The sequence below is a fragment of the Callithrix jacchus genome, chromosome 1, assembly GCF_049354715.1.
Source record: "Callithrix jacchus isolate 240 chromosome 1, calJac240_pri, whole genome shotgun sequence".
Taxonomy (NCBI): Eukaryota; Metazoa; Chordata; class Mammalia; order Primates; family Cebidae; genus Callithrix; species Callithrix jacchus.
In genome coordinates, this window is record NC_133502.1 from 171,481,139 (window position 1) to 171,503,901 (window position 22,763).

Here is a 22,763-nt window from a genome sequence, read left to right on the forward strand (position 1 = left end):
GAAAAAAACTTAAAAGTCATATAGTCAAAAGGATTAATTTTTTAAATGTAGACATTCTAAAACTATTCACTCATTTACCTAAGGGAAACAATAACTTTTTTTTCTTAGAATTGTTTAAAATTACTCACCTGTCTGTGGGTACTGTGGGACTTCAAAGGGTATCTGAGTCCTTGGATCTTGAAAATACTGAACGTTTTCAGAATGCGGAGGATATACTGGTACTCTAGTTAGAAATGGGCTGGATTTTTGAGGCACAGAATTCAGCTCTGTTCCAACATTAGAGGGCCCAGCTGAGGTAGCTGCTACATTACTTACAGGAGTCTTGGGTGGAGAACCAATTTTACTGGAGAGAAAATTTAACAAAGGGCAAAGAATAAATCACTGTCTATGACTGTCCTCCTTAGAAATGTTTAGTAAAATTATATTCAGAAACCACTAATAGAAAACATTTCAGATATTGCCACATTGACAAATAAAGCAATGAATTTCACTGCCACCTTACAGAGCTAATTTACATGATCATGGTAACAATGTCATATTCTGGTGTGGGCCACAGGGAATTAAAAACAATTCCCAGATATTAATATGACTTATCAGTTGCCATTTACCCAATTTTTTGTTTTTTTTGAGACAGGGTGTCACTCTGTCACCCAGGCTGGAGTGCACTGGCACAATCATAGTAACAGCTCACTGCAGCCTTGACCTCCTGAGCCTAAGTGATCCTCCCACATCAGCCTCCAAAGCAGATGGGACTACAAGTGTGCATCACCATAATGGGCTAATTTTTAATAGATTTGCTGCTCAGGAGGGTCTCAAACTCCTGGGCTCAGTTGATTCTCCCACCTTGGCCTCATTAAATGCTGGGATTACAGGATAAGACACCGTGTCTAGCCATTACTCATTTTTTAAACAAAGATTTTTCCCTAGTGAAGGTTAAAAAAACAATTCTGTTCAATAAGTTCTCAATAGAAATAACATAGTCCACTAGCAGAATTCTTTGGGATAAAGAAAACAGACATGTTAAGAAAGGGGCTGTTTTCTATGAGAAGTTAGATTAGCTGAAATATAAGCTCCATGAGGAAAGACCACTTTGTTTATTTTGATAACTCCTATAGCCTCAGCACCTAGAACAGCTCCTGGCAGAGAAGACACTTTGTAAAATATTTGTTGGACAAATAAAACTGTTCCTGGCATGCAGTAGGTACTCAGTAAATAGTTGCTGGATGAATGAAATGGTAACTCATTAAACTGATGATGCAAAACACACCAACCTATTATTATTATTAACACAAAATAATTTTCTTGGTTAAGTCACTAAGTAATTAGCTCGAGAGGATCTAATTATGGCTTTTTTAACCACTTTTAAGAAGTAAATGTTGACAGAACTTTAGATATGTGATGACTGAAGAAAACGATCTTGTTAATTATGCAGGAACTCAATACACTGCATCTCAACCAGATTAGAGGGTTTTTCTCAAACTAGAAAAAGCATTTTAAAGCTAGGGCATAAATAAAAGGTATATGGGCTGTCTTTAACTTTAACATAGATTAGTCTAGCAGATGTTTACTTCTATGTGTAATTGTGTATTAAAAAAAAACTAAGGAAGTGTAAATAATAATGGTAGGTACAAATGTATGAGTTTGGAGTATAAAGATATTTTAGAGCTGTGCTTATTCTTTACATAAGTAAAATAGGGACAACAAGGAAAATGATTAGGATTTCCTTAAAACAATAATAACTAATGTTTATCAAGTAGCTATTTGAGTCTATTCCAGGCGCCATGCTTTACAGAGATTATCTGGTCCCTCCGTGTCTAAATGTGATATACCCTAAAATTTGGATTAGTACTTTCAAACAGTAAACTCATAGACTTATCAACAAAAAGGCAACAGGATCTATGATAAGGTAAACATTCACAGCCTCATGAAATCATGCAAGCTATCTTCGAACTTAAGGAAAACTTCGAACTTAAGGAAAAAAGCTAATCTTCAATCACATCCTAGTCAGAATTAGATCACTACCCTAGATGACTTTCAGGATTCTAGGCTCTTCCCATGGCAGCTTCTCTCATACCTTATTGATTTTGCCTGTGCTACCTTCTCCATCCACAAGGTCCTTCCTTCCTTACTATCCAAACTTTTGGAAATAGCTCAGGTATCATCACTTCACCTCTAAGAAGCCATCCACAATACCTCTAATAGAATTAGTTCTTCTTTTTCCTGTTCCAATAACAACTGGAACAATTGTGTTCCAATAAAAATTTAGATTCATTTTTTTAAATTTTTCTGAGATGGAGTCTCGCCCCCATTGCCCAGGCTGGAGTACAGTGGTGCGGTTTCAGCTCACTGCAACCTCTGCCTCCTGGGTTCAAGCAATTCTCCTTGAACCTAAGAGGTGGAGGGTTCAAGGTGTCAGGAGCTACCACACCCAGTGATTTATTTTTTTTAAAGTTTTTACTAGCTGGGCGTGGTGACTCACACCTGTAATCCCAGCACTTTGCGAGGCTGAGGTGGGCGGTTCACAAGGTCAGGAGTTCGAGACCAGCCTGGCCAACACGGCAAAACCCCATCTCTATTGAAAATATAAAAATTAGCTGGGCCTGGTGGCAGGTGCCTGTAATCCCAGCTACTTGGGAGGCTGAGGCAAAGAATCACTTCAACTCGGGAGGTGGAGGTTGGAGTGAGCCAAGATCACCCCACTGCACTCCAGCATGAGCGACAGGGCAAGACTCCATCTCAAAAAGCTAAAAAAAAAAGTTTTTACCCTAGTTCATTTTGTTTAAAAATTGAGATATATTATTATTAATCATTATTTTAGGATGTACAATTCAGAATTTTTAGTATAGTCACAAGGTTGTCCAATTATCACCACTATCTAATTCTGAAACATTTTCATCATCCCCAAGAGAAACCTGTACCCATTAGCATTTACTTCCCATTCCTGTCCCAACCCTAACCCCCTAGAAAGCATTAATCTACTTCCTGTCTCTATGAATTTGCCTCTTCTGGACATTTAACATAAATGAAACCATATGTAACCTTTTGTATCTGGCTTCTTTCATTTAGCACATTTTAAAGGTTCATCCATATTATAGCACATAATAGTACTTCATTCCTTTTTTATGGCTGAATAATATTCCATTGTATGGATGTAAAACAGTTTTACAACATTACCTTGCCAAAACTATTCAAAAGCTTATTTCCTAAGCATGTATACATAAGGTATTCATAATCTGGTGCAAACCTATCTAATCTTATTTTACACTAGTCCCTAAAATAAGCCTTCAGATCTGAAAGGCCGGTCTCCTTAATATTCCATATAATTACAAACAGATTTAATCCACGTTATGTTGTTCTTTTTTTCTGTAATTTCCCATATTTCTCCAATATAAAATTCTCCTGTCCTTTAATCCAACTTCAGTATTGTTTCATATGTGTAAATGCTATTTCTACAACTATATCATAACTCCCTTAAGAGCAAAGATATCTTATGTTTCATGTGCCAAAAACAGAGCTCCAAGACTGAGCGCATAAATAATATTTGTTAACTAGACAATGTTCTCAGATATATCTTTTTCTAAAATCTTGCCCAGGGAAGACTGTAAAAGTCCTTTACTAAACAATTCCCCCCATCATATGCTGACTGCAGAAATAGCAAATGTTACTGTTAATCCATCCATCATTGATTGCTATGTGCCTAGCATGATGTTTTTTTCCTAGCAGGCATAAAATAGATACTGATGGACTATTTTTAGGCAACAGAATCTGAATATCAATATACTGATGAATATTTTATTACATCTTACTCAAGACTTTAGAGTTGAAAATAACTTTCAGATCATCTGAAAATTTAAAAATTTTTTTCTAAAGGCACCAAAACCCTTTGACAAACAAAATCTTATGCTGACACGCAATAACAATTAACAGTGATAATAATAATAAAGCAAATATTTACTGAGTGCTTACTATCTGGCAGGCATTGTTCAAAGCACACTGGAGTATTGATTCACTTAACCCTCACAACCAACATATGAAGTTGATACCATTATAACTCTAGTTTTATGAATTAGTAAACTAAGGTAGATAGATTAAGTAACTGGCCTAAGATCAAACAGCTGGGAAACCATGAACCAGAACTTGAGCCCAGAGATTCTGGCTCCAAAGTGTCCCCTCTTAAGTGCTACACCTCATTACAGAGCATAAAGTGAAAGTGCTCTAACTGAAACAGAGCTAGAGGCTCAGCATTTTACCTGCTTAGGTTTCTATTTAGTTCTTTTCTAGAACCTCTACGGAATCAACACTACATTTCAAGAAATTAAGATGTGAAAAAACCAAATTCTGGTCCAGTCTCTGGTGTACAGTTGAGGAAAACAAAACTCAGAGTTAGTCACTTTCCAAGTTCACAGGGCTATTCAGTCGCAGAGCCAAACCAGAACTCTAATTTTTCAGTATTTAGTGTTTTTTTCTATACCAAGAAATATTCTGCATAAAAATTCTGATTAACTGGTATTCTTCAGGAGAAATAAAAACACTCAGGCATTTCTAAAAAGGAAAAAAAATTTCTATTAATTGTTTTTACCTAATACCTACTTTTCAGTTACAGAATCTGCAGAGGGCCCAGCAGCATTCTGACCATTAGTGCCAACTTTTCCCACTTTCTTCACAGTCTCCAGAGCTCTTAAGGTACTGTCAGTACTACGTGAGATTAGCTGGGAAACACTGTTTTCTGCATTTGAAATTCCATTTGTACTTGCAACAATTTTCCCTGTTGTTTCAGTACTTCCTATGACAGAAATGACATTTCCGGCTGTGGTTGTAACAGTGTTGTTTACACCAACTTTATTTAGAAGAGGAAACGTTCTTACAGTGGCATTGATCTTTTTGTTCCTTAATCGATACCTGTTTCAAAAACAATCAACATATTGGTGAATATTTTACCAAATCTCACTCAAGAAAAAATACGGTAATGGGCAGTGGGAAAAGATTGAAAAAGGAGAAAACATCTTTGACAAAAAGTTTCTTCAGCTAAATAATCAAATAAAATCTATATATCAAATTCTACTGCAACAGACGCCACATGAAAATATATATGCTATTCACATATGTATATAATATACATGTAATTAATACAGCAAGCAGAGTATACGTGTGTTCTTTTTGTCCCCCTCATGCCACTTTGTCCAAGAAGGTATTCAAAGAAACCTTTTGAAGGAGTGAAAGAGATCATTTGAAAATTTTGTATAACTAGAATATAAAGTGCATTATGTAAAAACGACAGGAACTGGCAGCAAATTTGGTTAAGAACAAAGAGAAAAGGTATGCAAGAGCTGAAGCCACTCTCTGTTGTTACCAAACTGTTTAAAAATTTTTAAAAATAATTTTAAAAACTCATTTCTAAACAAATATTACACAAAAATATAGAAATTCTGTATTATATTTTTCAGATTAGTTTATACCTAAAGTTAAAAACATTTGTATTAAAGATTTTTCTGATATTGTTTTGAATATTATTTATGGTGACCATTGGATATAATACTCTAATACACAAAACGACTGGCAAATTTGATTTTGGAATCCATTTAAGAAAATTTGTTTCCACTTATATACCAAAATTTCATTATAACGTAATGTAATTATTAACAAAAAATGTTCCCTCCAATTTTTGGTTTTTTTGGGGACAAAGTTCCACTCTTGTCACCCAGGCTGGAGTGCAATGGTGCAATCTTGGCTCACTGCAACCTCTGCCTCCTGGGTTCAAGTGATTGTCCTGCCTCAGCCTCCCAAGTAGCTGGGAACCCAGGTGCGTGCCCATCACCACACCTGGTTAATTTTTGTATTTTTTGTAGAGATGGGGTTTTGCCATGTTGGCCAGGCTGGTCTTGAACTCCTGACCTCAGATGATTTGCCCTCCTCGGCCTCCCAAAGTGCTGGGATTACAGGCGTAAGCCACCATGCCTGGCCCCTCCAATATTTTTAAAGCAGTGAAAAACTAAGTTCATGAACAGAAAGAAGACTATACGCATTTGAGGTCATAATTACATATGCCTAATCTGTTATTAATATTATATATAAACATATAGCAATTAAACATAAATAGTGTTAGTAATAAGCAATGCCTTCACAATAGTTTCCCTTTTATTCCTCTGGTATCTATAAACAGCTTCATCATTATTCAATCTTCTCTTTTCCTTCTCTTTAACATGCACACGTTGGCAGAGGAAGGTGAAGCTCAATGAAAGACAAGTTCTCCCAGATTAGACTGGCTGAAAGTGAATTAACAGAATATTAAAAAACAACAACAACAAGGCCGGGCGCGGTGGCTCAGGCCTACAATCCCAGCACTTTGGGAGGCTGAGGCAGGTGGATCACGAGGTCAAGAGATCGAGACCATCCTGGTCAACGAGGTGAAACCCCGTCTCTACTAAAAATACAAAAATTAGCTGGGCATGGTGGTGCGCGCCTGTAGTCCCAGCTACTCAGGAGGCTGAGGCAGGAGAATTGCTTGAACCCAGAAGGTGGAGGTTGCGGTGAGCCGAGATTGTGCCATTGCACTCCAGTCTGGGTAACAACAGCGAAACTCTGTCTCAAAAAAAAAAAAAAAATAGGTGATGGCCAGTTTACATGTTTTCTCTCTCTCTCTCTTTTTTTTTTTTTGAGACAAAGTTTTCCTCTTGTCAACCAGGCTAGGGTGCAATGGTGTGATGTCAGCTCACTGCAACCTTTGCCTCCCAGTTCAATCAATTCTCCTGCCTCAGCCTCCCTGGTAGCTGGCATTCCAAGGTACCCAACACTATGCCTGGCTAATTTTTGTATTTTTTGTAGAGATGGGGTTTCACCATGTGGGCCAGGGTGGTCTCGAACTCCTGACCTCAAGTGATCCACCCACCTTTGCCTCCAACATGCTGAGATTATAGGCATGAGCCACTGTGCCTGGCCAACATCATCTTATAGATACCAGGAAAACCAATAATTACTTCTTTTAAGAAGGAAGGGTCTGAGCTGACCTATATTTTAGGAAGGCAATCTGGTGGTCTGGAGGAGCCCCAAAATCCCTATGCCCTCCTCCAGATTCTCTCTGAAACCTACTCTCATTATTCTTTTCCTCAGAGTTCTTATACAAAATACCCAGTGTCTCCTTGCTTTCCAGCCTCAAAAAAACAAAACTTAGATAATCTACAAGGTTGCTCTAGAAAGCAAAAAATAAAGTTTTGATTATGAACTCAAAAGAGAGGAATCAGCAGAAATAAAACCAAATGAGGTAAAGTAAGTGACAAGTAGGGATATATATTGGACTCAGTATTTGGGCAGCTAAAGGCTGCCTATTCAGAGACACTGTGTTGCCCAGATTGCCTTAAATCCTAAACTCAAGTGATCCTCCCAGCTCTACCTCCAGAGTAGCTCGGACTACAGGTGTGCACCACCATGCCTAACTTTCCTCATTCCTTTTAAATCTCTTCTTACCCACCTTAGAATACAGTAGCTACCCTTAACTCCTCACTTGTAAATACTTTTTTTTTTTTTTTTTTTGAGACGGAGTTTCACTTTTGTTACCCAGGCTGGAGTACAATGGCACGATCTCGGCTCACTGCAACCTCCGCCTCCTGGGTTCAAGCAATTCTTCTGCCTCAGCCTCCTGAGTAGCTGGGACTACAGGTGCGCACCACCATGCCCAGCTAATTTTTGTATTTTTAGTAGAGACGGGGTTTCACCATGTTGACCAGGATGGTCTCGATCTCTTGACCTTGTGATCTACCTGCCTCAGCCTCCCAAAGTGCTGGGATTTCAGGCGTGAGCCACCACACCCAGCCGTAAATACCTTTTAACTCCCTTGATCCACTCCCTCTGTATAACTCATTTGGTAAAACCTCAACCCTGTTCCCAAGAAGCTAAATGTTGGAGAAAAATTGTGCAATCATGCTGTCTATAATCCCTTCAAAATTATAAAGAAGCAATTCATTAATATGCCTGCTTCTTTATACTAAGTTCATTTTCCCATCTCTAAGAGCCTCTCCCTCACTGCTTTCAACCACCCCTCTTACAGCTAGATGATATTGTCTCCCACTTAACTACGAAAACAGATGAAAGCAGAGGAGAATTACTTATCTTTTCACTACCAATGCCAGTAACCTTCCTGGACTCCTAACCACACATCTTAAAGATAAGGGACAATGAGTTCCTGTTTCTGACTAAAGCTAGTCTCACCACCTGTGGCCAAGGTCTCAAGCCTATTTGCCTTCCTCTAAGACTTCACTTAGGTAAATATCTTTTTTTCTTTCAGGCACCTTTTTGGACTATCTGCTCAAATGTTATATTTTCTTTTCTTTTTTTTTTTGAGACAGAGTTTCGCTGTTGTTACCCAGACTGGAGTGCAATGGCACGATCTCGGCTCACCGCAACCTCCGCCTTCTGGGTTCAAGCAATTCTCCTGCCTCAGCCTCCCGAGTAGCTGGGACTACAGGTGCGCACCACCATGCCCAGCTAATTTTTGTATTTTTAGTAGAGACGGGGTTTCACCTCGTTGACCAGGATGGTCTCGATCTCTTGACCTCGTGATCCACCCACCTCGGCCTCCCAAAGTGCTGGGATTATAGGCGTGAGCCACTGCGCCCGGCCAAATGTTATATTTTCTAAGAGTCTTTCCTGGACTATCCTGTCTAAGAGATCTCCCCTTTCTCAATCATTCTTTTCCTCCTTTGTGTATTTTTTTATACTGCTTGTCATTACAACATATTATGCTATATTTATTTTATGTCTTTTTACTACAATATAAGCCCCCCAGGGGGATAAGAATTTTGCCTTTCTTGCATCTCTCTATCTTTAGCACAGTGCCTCATACATCCTAAGTGTTCAATTACTATTGTTATTATTTCAAAGGCAGGGTCTCCATTACCCAAGCAGGAGTGAGCCACTATGCCCAGCCAGTTTTTTTTTTTTTTTTTTTGTAGTAGAGACAAGGTCTTGCTATGTTGCTGGTCTCAAACTCCTAAGCTCAAGTGATCTTCCTGCCTCAGCCTTTCAAAGTACTGGAATTACAGGCATGAGCTACCTCACCCAACCCCCAATTATTATTTGTTGCATGAATATAGAATAAGTTTCAAACTTCATATAAGTTTCAAAGTTCTCCAAGAGAACTACTGATTTTCTACCCTGATGCATTTCCCATTTCAGTAAGAGACTACTCAGTTATGCAGGCTCCCTTGGCATTATCCTTGATTCCCCTTTTTTCTTTATAGCCCACATTCAACTGGTCCATGTTGTCAGCTCTACTTCCAAAGTATATCCTAAATATGACTACTTTTCATCATTTCCATTGCTATAGTCCTACCTGAGCTACCGAATTTGCACCTGTGGACCACTGTGGAAGTTTAACTTGTTTCTATCCATGCAGACACCAGAGTGATATGTCTAAGACAAAATGAAAATCTCATCATTCCATTTAAATAACAATTACTTCCTATTGCAACCAAAATAAATCCAAATTCTTTGCCATGGCCAAAATTCTTTATTTACATGTTTACTGTTCCTCTTTTTCCATTAGAAACGTCTTGAATAGTACCTACTATATAATAATCTATTTTTTTTTTTTTTGAGACAGAGTCTTACTCTGTCACCCAGGTGCAGTGGTGCAATCTCAGCTCATTGCAACCTCCACCTCCCAGGTTCGCATGATTCTTGTGCCTCAGTCTCCCCAGTAGCTGGGATTACAGGTATGTGCCACCATGCCTGGCTAATTTTTGTGTTTTTAGTAGAGACAGGGACCCCTCCCCCCACCCGTTGGCCTAGCTGGTCTCAAACTCCTGACCTCAAGTGATTAACTGCCTCAGACTTCTGAAGTGCTGGGAATACAGGTGTGAGCCACTGTGCCTGGCCACTATTTGTTGAGTTGGTTGATCCCTTGCTTTTGACACTCCCCAGAATACAGCAATTCTTAGGAACATCACCCCAACATCCTAGTCCTAAAATATATCCACATAAATATTTATATAGTAATTATTTTACATATTTAATGTTTACATATAATAAATACATATTCTAAGAAGGGATTATTGGGCATCCACATTTTGTTTGGTTAGAGGAGTGCATAATAGAAAAAGAAAATATGGGTTAAATTAATTTATTTAAGTTAAACATTTGCTGAGTTTCTGGTGTTATGTGAACTAAGACAAATGGCCTATCCTTGAAAAGCTCAGAGTGAGGTAGCAACACACATTTTTTAAACCAAAAGGACAGACAGTGACATCACCTACTTCTCTAATCTTCTGTATTATCCCTGTTTATTTAAACAGCAGCACAGTGTGTGAAGCTGGTTGGAATAAGAACTGTGTATTATTTTTTTCCTCCACATAAATATACCAAATTTATGTATATGATATTTTCTAGATGCAGGAAATATATAGAAGAATAACTCTTGCCAGGGGCCAGGGCTCACACCTGTAATCCCAACACTTTGGGAGGCTGAGGCAGGCAGACTGTTTGAGCTCAGGAGTTCGAGACTAGCCTGGGCAACATGGGGAAACCCCATCTCTATAAAAAAATACAAAAGAAATTTAGCCAGGCATGGTCCCAGCTACTTGAGGGGCTGAGATGGGAGAATCACCTGAGCCTGCGAGGCAGAGGTTGCAGTGAACCAAGATCATACCACTGCACTATAGAGAGAGGCCCCGTCTCAAAAAAAAACTCGAGGGATAAACGAAGTGCAGTGAAAACATACGTATAAACAAAAAATTGTAATACTGTAGTTTTATAACTATACTATAATTTTTAAACTATTATGCATAGAGTGCTATGGCAGCACAGTGAAAGATACAATTAACAGTGCCTAGGGAAGTCTACAGAGGGAAGGTAATATCTGAGTATGATTAGAAATAGCTCTCCAAATAAAGAAGAGAGAGAAAATAATACAATACAGAGTAAACAATAGACAAGTGAAAAGAAGAGTAAAAGATATTTATCTAGTAATCAACAGTGATTGATTGAATGTACCTTAAATACAAAGTACACAAATGGTGGAGTAGGGATAGAGTACAAAATCAGGATGAGAGTCTGCGATGTACTAAGGAACAAATTAAGAATTTAAAGGAGATACACATATTTTGGAAAGAACATAGTGGAAATGGAAAGGACAGGCTAAGATATAGGAAGACACTGGATAAAAAGCCACTGAAGCAGTAAAACAAACTGGATTACCATGTGAAACACTAAAAATGTGACCAATGATTTGGCTATGATTTTTGAATGACTGAGATTTCATTTATTATTTATTTGTATTCATCTATTTATTATTTTTATTTATTTATTTTTTGAGACAGAGTCTCGCTCTGTTGCCCAAGTTGTAATACAGTGATATAATCTCAATTCATGGCAGCCTGAACTTCCCAGGTTCAAGTGATCCTTCTACCTAAGTCTCCTGAGTAGCTGACAGGCATATGCCACTATGCTCAGCCAATTTTGTTTATTTTTTGTAGAGGCGAGGTCTTACTGTTACCCAGGCTGGACTCAAACTCCTGGAATCAAGATATCTTCCTGCCTTTGCCTCCCAATATGCTGGAAGTATAGGCATGAACCACCATACCCAGCTTGGCTATTATTGTTTTTACTACTACTTTTATAAGTCTGGCAAAACATAACAAAGTACTGAACTAGGTACTGCAGATGAGGAGTATGAAGCCTGTTTGAAGATATGAGAGAGAAGTAAAATAGATTTTCAGCTTGGGCACTACATGAGGGTGGAATGGCAATGAAACCACAGTTTCTTCTTTGACTTTTTTAGTCTAACTGCTCCCAAGCAAAGTATTCTCAAAAGCTCTCTTTTAGCTAAAAAGCTCTATTTCAGGTATGGACAAGCTGAATATATTTCCTGGAGTCTCACAAATTATCTTGATGTGAAATTCTGTATATAGAATTAGACTGGGTGCAAACAGCATTTTTTTTCCTTCAGACTCCTGTATCCTCTCTCTAGGTTCTTCAAGTGGGGAAAAAACCTAAGAGAAGCATGTTTCTGCCCTTTTCACTGCAGACACACATATCTTCTCTCTATCACACTGCTGCTGCTTGTAGAGCTCATTATGTATAGTACCCATGCTAGCCACTGAGGAAAGGAGACAATAAAGATTTAGTCCATGGGGATTACACCTATGTAAGGTAGACAAACATATAATAAACAGATCATGGGCCAGAGTTTCTGTAAAATGTTTTTGTAAACAAAATTTTCAGCCATGCCTGATTTATGCATTGTCTGTGGCTTTTTTTTTTTTTTTTTTGCTACAATAGTACTGCTAAGTGGTTCTAACAGATTCTGTGGCCCACAAAGCCAAAAATGTTTGCTATCTAAACTTTATAGAGAAGTTTGTCAAGCTCTAAAACAGGCCATTAATTAATTCTATGTGATAAGTGTGTGAAAGAGGAAGCTGGTTAGTATGAAGTGTCGGGGGAATTACCCTGAAGAAGTGAAAGATGAGCTAGATAAAGGAAAGGTCTCAAAGGCAAAGCTAGGAGTAACAGCATTATGTAAAAGACCTGAGGTAGGAAAGAGCACAGTGCATACCAGGAACAGAGAGAAGGTCAGTATGGTTTGAGTACAGAGTATAATTAGTGTTGTGTAATGAGATCAGAAAGGCAGGCACAGATTAGATGAGGCAGGATCTTAGAGGCCACAACACAGATTTTATATCTTAATCCACAGGACAATGAGAAGCTATCAAAGGCTTAGGTGAAGAAGGGTGATATGAGTAAATCTGTGTTTTAAAATATTACTATTTTAAGGAAAATAATGGGAGAAGGGGTGGACAGCAAGAGATGTAAGATGACTAGTTAGATGGCAACTATGGATTGAGCAAAGAGGATGACAGCTTGGATCACAGGGATGGAAGGAAGAAAGAGTTGAGAAATATATAGGAAGACGAACTGGCAGAATTTTTTGACTGATTAAGCAGAAAAAGCTGAAGGAAGGATAGCTGACAAGGATGATTATTATAACATAATATATGTAACTGGCTGGATGGCTAAACAGGGTACACGAGCGGAGTACAATGGAAAGCAGAGGAGGGGATATGGAAGGAGAAAACTAGCTCAGTTTGAGTTTAAAGTATCTAAAAACAAAATGAACATGTCCACTAAGAGCTGATAGACAGGACTGGGCATGATGACTCACAACTGTAATCCTAGCACTTTGGGAAAGCAAGGTGGGCAGATCACTTGAGGTCAGGAGTTTGAGACCAGCCTGGCCAATGTGGTGAAACCCCGCCTCTATGAAAAACATAAAAATTGGCCAGGCGTGGTGGTGGGCACCTGTGGTCCCAGCTACTAGGGAGGCTAAGGCAGGAGTATTGCTTGAACTGGGGAGGCAGAGGTTGCAGTGAGCCAAGATCGTGCCACTGCACACCAGCCTGGGTGACAGAGCAAGACTCCATCTCAAAACAAACAAACAAACAAACAAACAAACAAACAAACAAACAAACAGAGCTGATACATTGGCCAGCAAAAAGTAGAAAGGCTGGGATAAAGATTTTGGTGAGGTCTCAATAATGAAAAGTTTTGGTTAAAAAACAAAACAACAAAAATTGGACAATTTCATTAAACCTTATATACATTAACTTTTATGTCTCGGGTAAATGGACATAGAAAAAGGGGTTAACCATGGGAGAAGATAAAGAAGATACAGGGAAAAAGAATGTTAAAAAGACCAAAAGCCATAAAAAGAATATATATCTGCTTTACCATTTTGCCTGATACTTTGTTACTAGGTTTAACTGAATCTGAGCAAGTAAGACTGCATGTATTTTCATTCTGTATAGGTGCTCAGTAGAAAAATAGATTCTAGCTATAAAATGGTCTCAAAATATGACGATTAAGATTTTAAATCACTTAGGTTAATCTTGTACCCAGATCTTACATGTTTTGTTTTGTTTTTTTGAGGCAGAGTCTTGCTGTATGCCTCAGGCTAGAATGCAGCACGAACACACTCACTGCAGCCTTGACCTCTGGGGTTTAAGCAATCCTTCTACTGCAGCCTTTTGAGCAGCTGGGACCACACAGCTAATTTTTAATTTTTTTGTAGAGACAGGGGTCTCCCTATCTTGACAGGGGTCTCAAATTCCTGAGTGCAAGCAATCCTTCTGCCTCGGCCCCCCAAAGTGCTGGGACTACAGGCAAGAGCTATGGTGCCCAGCTCTTAATTTGCATTTTTGAAAGTCACTGCAAACTTCAAGACTACGTGTAACACTCCCATAAAAATAAAAAATTAAACCCATATGAAAGAGAATTCTCAACACTTACTTTTCAAGCTCTTCCTGAGAATGGGCAAATGTACAATTTGTTCCTCGTGGACAACCCCCTTGCTGTCGCAGATCTCGGCACATGCTAGTCTTGTATTTGCTGTTTGGCTGAGGCTACAAAAATAAAAAACTTCAGTGAGTGCAAAAGTGAAGATTCCACTTGTTATTCACTCTTGGAAGTTCAGAACTTTATAATTACACCTTTAATTCTTTCTCACATTAGATAAGTAATTCTTGGGCTAAAACAACTAATATTCCATTGTTTCCTGTTGTGAGTTATGTGACATAACCCCGAGTTAGAACTTTAGATATTCCCTCTGAAGATTATTTGAAACTGGTTCAAATGTCATGTCCATTTATTCATTAGTCAAAAGAACGCCCAGAAAAAGAAAAGATTTTTTCATCAATTTATTGCTGTCTTAAAATTCTGCTACCAAAATCAAACAATTTTAAAAACCATTAAAAAAAGCCATAAGGTTTGTGTACTTACACTTTCTCGGCCGGGTGTGGTGGCTCACGCCTGTAATCCCAGCATTTTGGGAGGCCAAGGTGGGCGGATCACTTGAGGTCAGGAGATCAAGACTAGCCTGGCCAACATGGTGAAACCCCATCTTTATTTTAAAAAATAATAATAAAATTAAAAAGTAAACTTTCGTAGAAAAGGTTGAATACAGTTCCCCCCAAAAGTGAAAAATTACCAATTCACATGTCAACTTGAGGGTATAACTCTCAGGCTTAAACTACTTGAGTTCACATAATGAAGCAGAATATTAAAATTTCATTATTACTTCCATAATTTGCATCAAAAGCTAAGATATTCTTATTCTTATGAGCCTAAGATGAAAACATTTGTTTTTCAGTTAATTTTTTTTTTAAGTTACAGTGTCTTCTAATAGATTAAGGAGAGAAGAATGGAAAGAGTATGTCTGATTCCAGCTCTTACTGACAGCACAATCTTATACTATGTTATTTAACCTCGCTGAATTTCAGCTTAGAAATAGCAACTACATTGCAGGTGGCTGTGAGGATAAAAAAAAAATATGTAAAACACTGAATGTAGTGAATGGCCCATAGTAACTTAATAAATAGAAATTATTCGTATAAAAAATTACATCTTAACTTCTTTTTAGTTTATTTTATATTTTTGGAGGTAAGAGTCTCTCTGCGCCCAGGATAGAGTGCAGTGGGGTGACCTTGGCTCACTGTAGCCTCCCCATCTCAGGTTCAAACGATTCTCCTGCCTCAGTCTCCTGAGTAGCTGGGATTACAGCATCCACCACCACACCCAGCTAATTTCTTTTCTTTTCTCTTTTTTTGTTTTTTGAGACCAAGTCTCACTCTGTAGCCCAGGCTGGAGTGCAGTGGCACAACCATGGCTCACTGCAACCTCCGCCTTCTGGGTTCAAGTGAGTCTCCTGCCTCAGCCTACCGAGTAGCTGGGGCTACAGGCGCGTGCCACCACTAACTTTTTTTTGTATTTTTATTAGAGATGGGGTTTCACCATATTTGCCAGGATGGTCTCGATTTGCTGATCTCGTGATCCTCCCGCCTAGGCCTTCCACAGTGCTGGGATTACAGGCGTGAGCCACCATGCCTGGCCAGGATTATATCTTAATTTCTAAAGTACATTGAAAATATCTTGAAAATTCAAATTCCATAAATTTACATATAGAAATTCAATAGAGGAAAAAAATGACAATTTCCCACAGTAGAAAAGAATTAGGCAAAACATTTGGAATTATTGATATTTGGTCAAAAATATTTTGTAATGAAGTATATTCACACTCAAGATACCATCTAAACTCTTGTGCTATGAAATGTTTACCAGGTACAGTGAAAACTGGGCTTCTCCCAAAAGAACAGAGCCAATAAAAATTATGAGAGATTAGAGTCACATACAGAGTCCAATTTAACAAAATGGCTTGTTAAGATGTTCAGGATGAAGCTGAGTTAGAGACAACAGCAGTCATAAGTGTAATAAATGTACTTACCTGAGGTGTCTCATGGCCTTTTCTACTGTAATTTTGTATGAAGTCCACAAGGCCATGAACTACTGTTTTAACAGCTACCATTGCATTTTCTAGCTGCTCCCATGTTGGTGAAACAGCATCTAAAATAAGCCAACAAGGGCAGGGAGGTTGAGGGGGAAAGAATTATTAGCAGTAATTCTCTTGTGCTATTTACCTCAAAAGTAGAAAAAAATATAAGCAACTAAGCATTACCACATACCTGGATTAGGGTCTATGTTTGCAAGAAGTTCTAAATGAGGCCTCAGTCTATTTAAGTTAGCTGGGTCACCCGTTCGTTGTAAAACAATGGTCAATTCCTGGACACTCTTTGCAAATGATTCTGGAGACTGTAGCTAACAAACAGAAATGACAATGGTTTTTAATTTGGTTCTTACGACACACTTATATTAAAATACTTTCAATATGTCAACATATTTAATAAGTTTTCAAGTGTCTTCAGATTCCACAGTAGGAGTATCAGTGATGAATTAAAATTTTCACCTCAGAATCTGCCCTATGAAATTCATCATTAGACACTGAGAAAACTTATAAGCTGTATTAACTGAGGTTAGAATATAGATAAGCTTGAAAATTTGTCTCACTGCTTTTATGCTATTATGTATTTGTTTCCCTGTTGCACCCCTTTATTTTGCAAGTAGAAAAATAAAAGAAAATAAGGATAATTTGTAAAAACATAGGAATCTCTAACTGTTTGTGTCTAGACTCTTTATAATGTTCTAATACTTCTCAATGTAACAGCATTGGTAGAACATCAGCATCTCTAATTTCACAAACCTTATCAATGATAGACTGCATGTGTGATTTATGAGCCAAATCACCATATAAAAGTGAGGACCATTGTTCAGGTGAAATACGAAGTCCTGCTTCCATAGCAATATGAACGATTTGGGCATCATGTTCTCTGCGTAATGCTTCATAACTCCGAAATTCTTCCTTCAGCTGCATTAGGGAAGAGTCTTCATCCCTTTTGGTAACCTAAAAAATAGAAAAGACAAAAAGAAAGTCATCAGAATTGATCTGTGCTTTCTCCCTTTAACCGATTTGTTTATTCTTTTTTCAAGGAAGGTAGGGGACACCTACATACCAGACACCACACAAATAAGGTACAAAGATAAGATAATGTCCTGACCACAAATTCTTTCTGGAATAAAACAGAAACTTACATAACTAAATACATAATCCTTGTCTTCAATGATTTCAGCCACTGGAAGGAAGAGAAACGTGTAAGTAGAAAATTATAGTAAAAATGCTATTATAAGGCTTTGATGGCAACGAAGAAGAAAGGGAATTAAATCAGGGAGAGGAAAGGTCTTTCGGAAAAGGCTTCTCCCAGCTAAAAGCTGCATGAATTGATTCGGGCAGAATAAACAGGAGTTTCCTGACCAAAGAAAGGTGAGGAGGCTGGGCATGGTGGCTCATGCCTATAATCCCAGTACTTTGGGCAGCCAAGGCAGGCAGATCACTTGAGTCAGGAGTTTGAGATCAGCCTGGCCAAAATGGTGAAACCCCATCTCTACTAAAAATACAAAAATTCGTCATGCTTGGTGGCAGGCACCTGTAATCCCAGCTACTCGAAAGGAGAATTGCTTGAACCTGGGAGGCAGAGATTGCAGTGAGCTGAGATAGTACCATAGCACTCCAGCCTGGGGGACAGAGCGAGACTCTGTTTCAATTAAAAAAAAAAAAAAAAGGAAGAAAAGAAGGGGGAGAAATAGAATTTTTAGCAGCAAGTGGTGAAATAGAAACATAAAAGAGCAGAACACATAGGGTTGAAGTTATGATACAGACTAGAGAATAATAGAGGGCCTTATATACTAGAGTAGGAACTTTGGGTATTATCATGAAGGGAATGTGAAACCATTGACTTTTTTTGGGGGGTGGCGATGGGGAGAACAGGGTCTCACTTTGTCACCCAGACTGGAGTGTAGTGGTAGAATCTAGGCTCACTTAGCCTCGACTTTCAGGGCTTAAGCAGCCCTCTCGCTTTGGCCTCCCAAAGTGCTGGGATAACAGGTATAAACCACGCACAGGGCTAACTGAGGACTTTTAAGCAGAGAAGTGACATGATCTGATTTATGTTTTGAAAAACATCACTTTGGTATCAGTAGAGGATAAAGATATACAAGCAAGAAATCCAGCCAATGGGTAGGCATACATTAGCCCTACCACATGTAATAAATTTTCTTGGGAGGCTGAGGAAGGAGGATGGCCTGTGCCCAGGAGTTCAAGGCTGCAGTGAACTACGATGGTGGCACTGCACTCCAGCCTAAGCAACAGAGCAAGAGTCTTTTCCTAAAAAAAAAAATTAAAAGAAATTTTCTGCTACCACAGAAATTATCATCAGGGTATTTACATAGCTTTAATCTCTACTTAAGTAGTAAAAAATGATACAATCAAAAGTTGCAGAGTTTTACATGGCCTAGTGAGGTTGTGTGTGGAACCAGAGATTAATTTCAATTTCTGCCCTAAGGGCATAAAACTAAACACTATGACTATGAGGCAGATAGTGTCCAAGCCTCCTTAGTGGAGTTAAATGAATTCATTTCAATACATTTCTATCATCAATTGCCTGTTACCTCAAACTAACCAATCTGCCAAGGAAACATTTTTCCATCTATACTCTTTTTACTCTTGTGAGGCTATAAAACCAACAAAATAACCTAAATAAGCTTTGGTTTCAAATTTAAATGTTTCACTTTCATAGAAGCCAATAGGCCTTTCTATTTCCAAGTCCAAGGGCCTTTCTCAAGACCCAGTTAGCAACCTACACTCTTGGAACATAAAAATACTTTAAGGATTCAGTTTGCTTTCAGTATCTGTCACCACCCACTGGCCTATTAGACAATGAAACTACATTTTAAAATATCTTAGGGTTCTTCCCTACCCTTTCCACTAAACAAGAAAAACAACATCTAAAAGCAGAGTGGGCCGATCTCTTCAACTTTCCATTTCCTTGCTGTATCTGAGATAACATGCAGGCCATTTTCAGATTAAAGGTGTTAATCTAATCACTAAAGAGAATGAGATAACAAAAATAATATTGGGTTACAAAGTTTACATACTCCTTATGAAGTTATAGTTTCTGATTCCCTTTTAAGATACTAAATGTAAAGAAACCAGGCTTCTGCAGTCCACTTTTACTTGATAAGAGTCAAGTTTACCAAATGATTTCCTTATATTCTTCCTGTTACTGACATCACATATATGCTTTTATTTTGCCAACAGGTAGTAACAGGTACTAAAAGGTCGTATCACAGATGCAATCAATGCAGAAGGAAAGTTTCTCTCAACTCTTGTAAGCATTCTGCATTGCTAGGCCCTCTAGACTGGGTAACATGAATTTGAGAAAGTCCCTGTCTCACATATAGGCATATGTTTACATAGATGCTTATTGCTTACCTTAAAACAAGAAGCTCGATACAGTAGTTGCACAACATGACCAATACTTGTTTTTGATGCCTGAGGAAATCTTGGTTCTAGTCTCTGTACAACAAAAAGTACCAGAACTTTCCTTGAGAGGGCAGAACCATCTTCTAATGCCAGTAACACAAGCTTCAAGGCCTCTTCTTGCATAGCTAAAAATATTAAAGGAACATGAGTTCATAATAAATGAGGAACCCATCAGATCATGTGTGTCATAGGCATCTTTGGGTATTAGAGTTTATAGTGACCCATTACCCATAATCTATATTTAATTAGCACAAAGAGGACATCACTCGTACATAGTTTATTTAAAAGGTAATCAAGGAAAATAAAACATACTTTTCACTAAATACTAATCAAAACATAAGTTAACAGAACTTAAAATATCTTCTGTATTTAACAGTCAATTAGATGATGATAATGTTAAGGTAAAAAATGTTATTTATAAAACACATAGCTGGGCATGGTGGTTCACACCTGTAAATCACAGCACTTTGAGAGGCCGAGGCAGGAAAATTGTTTGAGCTCGGGAATTTGAGATGAGCTTGGGTAACATAGGGAGAACCTGTCTCTACAAAAATGTTAAATAAAAAAAAAATTAGCCGGGCATGGTGGCATGTGACTGTGGTCCCAGCCACTTGGGAGGCAGAGGTGGGAGTATCACTTGAGCCCCAGAGGCTGAAGCTGTAGTGTGCTGTGATGATGTCACTGCATTCCAGCCTAGGTGACAGAGACAAACCCTATCTCAAATAAATATATAAAAATGAAACACACAGAACTACTCTGACAATAATATGCAAAGGACCCACAGTAGGGTTATAATAAACGGTATTGTTTTCATAGATGAGACTGTTATTTTACCTGTCAGAACTACTTTGTATATAATTTTAAAAATATTAGCCTCTGAATGCAATACCCAAAGAAGGTATTAATTTAATTTATGTTGCTTTATAGCCAGGAATATATAGTATAAAGGTAATCATTAGAGACATCAGACAAACCCAAATTAAGACATATTCTGAGGACAGGTGCAGTGGCTCACACCTGTAATCCCAGCCCTTTGGCAGCCTGAGGCGGGTGGATCACCTGAGGTCAGGAATTCAAGACCAGCCTGGCCAATATGGTGAAACCCTGTCTCTACCCAAAATACAAAAATTAGTTAGGCATGGTGGCACACTCCTGAAGTCCCAGCTACTTGGGAGGTTGAGACAGGGGAATCGCTTGTACCCGGGAGGCAGAGGATGCAGTGAGCCGAGATCATGCCATTGTACTCCAGCCTGGGCAGTAACAGTGAAACTCCATCTCAAAAAAAAAAAAAAAAAAGAACTATTCTGTAAAATAAATGGCCTGTATTCTTCAAGAATATCTGTGTCATGAAAGACAAAGAAAGGCTGAGGAATAGTTGTAGAATAAAGACGACTAAAAAGAAACATGACTAAAAAAATACAGTAAGTGATCTTGAACTGGATCTTACTGAAAAAATAAATACCATAAAAGTTATTTTTAAAATAACTGACAAAACTGGAATATCAACTACAGAATGTATACAGTACTGTATTGTATCACTAATTTTTAAAAATTTAATGAATGTAATATTGTTATGTAAGAGAGTATCCTTGCTTTTAGGAAACACACTAAAGTATTAAAGGAAAGGAGAATAAAATAAGCAACCTACTCTCAAATAGTTCAGAAGAGAGGAAAAGAATAACAAAGATGGCAAAATTTTAGAAATTGCTGAATGTCGGTAAAGAATATACAGGAAATTCCCTGCATTATTCTTATAACTTTTCAGTAAATATGAAATTATTTCAAAATTACAAATACATGATTATCAATCAAAACAATAGAGCTGAGAGATTATCTAGATTCAAAATACAAATGTGAGGCTATTGAGGTCCAGAGAAGTTAAGTGACTAAGCTATATCTAGTTACCAGCAAAATTAGAACTATAATGGCAAAAATCACAATTACTTTTGTACCAACCTAATAGAACCAAGGACTTCTAAAAAATTTTAAATGTTTCTTTTTTTAAATTATCATGTTATCTTTTTTTTTTCTCTCAGGGTTTCTCTGTTAGCAAAGACTTTTTAAAAAATTGAGATAAAATTAACCATTTTAACTGCACAATTCAGTGATGTTTACTATATTCCCAATGTTGTATAACCAATCAACTCTAATTCTCATGTTCATCACACCAAAGGAAACCCCACCAACATTAAGCAGTCACTGCTCATATGCTCTATACACAGCCCCTGGCAACCACTAGTTGGCTGCCTGGTTTCTTTCATTTAACATGGCTTTTCTTTTTTTTGTTTGAAGCAGAGTCTCACTGTCACCCAGGCTGGAGTGCAGTGGCACGATCTTGACTCACTGCAACCTCTGCCTCCTGGGTTCAAACGATTCTTGTGCCTCAGCCTCCCAAATAGCTGGGATTACAGGTGTGTACCACTAGACCCAGCTAACTTTTTTGTATTTTCAGTGGAGACAGAGTTTTGCCACATTGGCCAGGCTGGTCTGGAACTCCTGACCTCAAACCATCCGCCTCAGCCTCCCAAAGTGCTAGGATTATAGGTATGAGCCACGTCCAACCTAATGTTGTATTTTTGAAGTTCATCCACATGCAGCATACCTCAGTACTTCATTTCTTTTATGGCTGAAGAATAGTCTATTTACAGATATACTACATTTTGTTTATTTATCACTTGTTTCCACCTTTTGACTATTGTGAATAATGCTGCAATAAACATTTGTATACAAGTATTAGTTTGAATACCTGTTTTCTACTCTTTTGGGTATATACCAAGGAATAAAACTGCTGGGTCATATGGTAATACCATTTAACTTTTTAAGGAATTGGCAAATTCTTTTCCAAAGCAGCACACCATTTTTTTACATGCCCACATTCTCCGCATTCTCACTAACATTTGTTATGTTCCGTTTTTAAAAACTATGGCCACTCCCAGCACTTTGGGAGGCCAAGATGGAAGGATTGCCTGAGGCCAGGAGTTTCAAGTTACAGTGGGCTATAATTGTGCCG

At 38.1% G+C, this 22,763-nt stretch overlaps 1 protein-coding gene and 1 non-coding gene across 12 annotated transcripts in view; both read right to left on the reverse strand.

Annotated features, from left to right (window-relative positions):
* RC3H2 (ring finger and CCCH-type domains 2) overlaps positions 1 to 22,763 on the reverse strand; it is a 58,402-nt gene that overhangs the window by 13,659 nt on the left and 21,980 nt on the right. For all 11 annotated transcript variants that reach the window (XM_078375624.1, XM_035256777.3, XM_035256767.3 and 8 more), the window contains 7 exons: positions 19,703 to 19,878; positions 17,078 to 17,278; positions 16,503 to 16,635; positions 16,265 to 16,383; positions 14,275 to 14,387; positions 4,591 to 4,899; positions 129 to 343 (listed from right to left, as the gene is read on the reverse strand). In XM_078375624.1, the coding sequence (XP_078231750.1) occupies positions 129 to 343; positions 4,591 to 4,899; positions 14,275 to 14,387; positions 16,265 to 16,383; positions 16,503 to 16,635; positions 17,078 to 17,278; positions 19,703 to 19,878 (1,266 nt within the window). The remainder of the gene's footprint in view (positions 1 to 128; positions 344 to 4,590; positions 4,900 to 14,274; positions 14,388 to 16,264; positions 16,384 to 16,502; positions 16,636 to 17,077; positions 17,279 to 19,702; positions 19,879 to 22,763) is intronic.
* LOC118148434 (small nucleolar RNA SNORD90) lies at positions 16,723 to 16,834 on the reverse strand. The gene has a single exon (XR_004735243.1). It is a non-coding gene; the product is annotated as a small nucleolar RNA SNORD90 (small nucleolar RNA).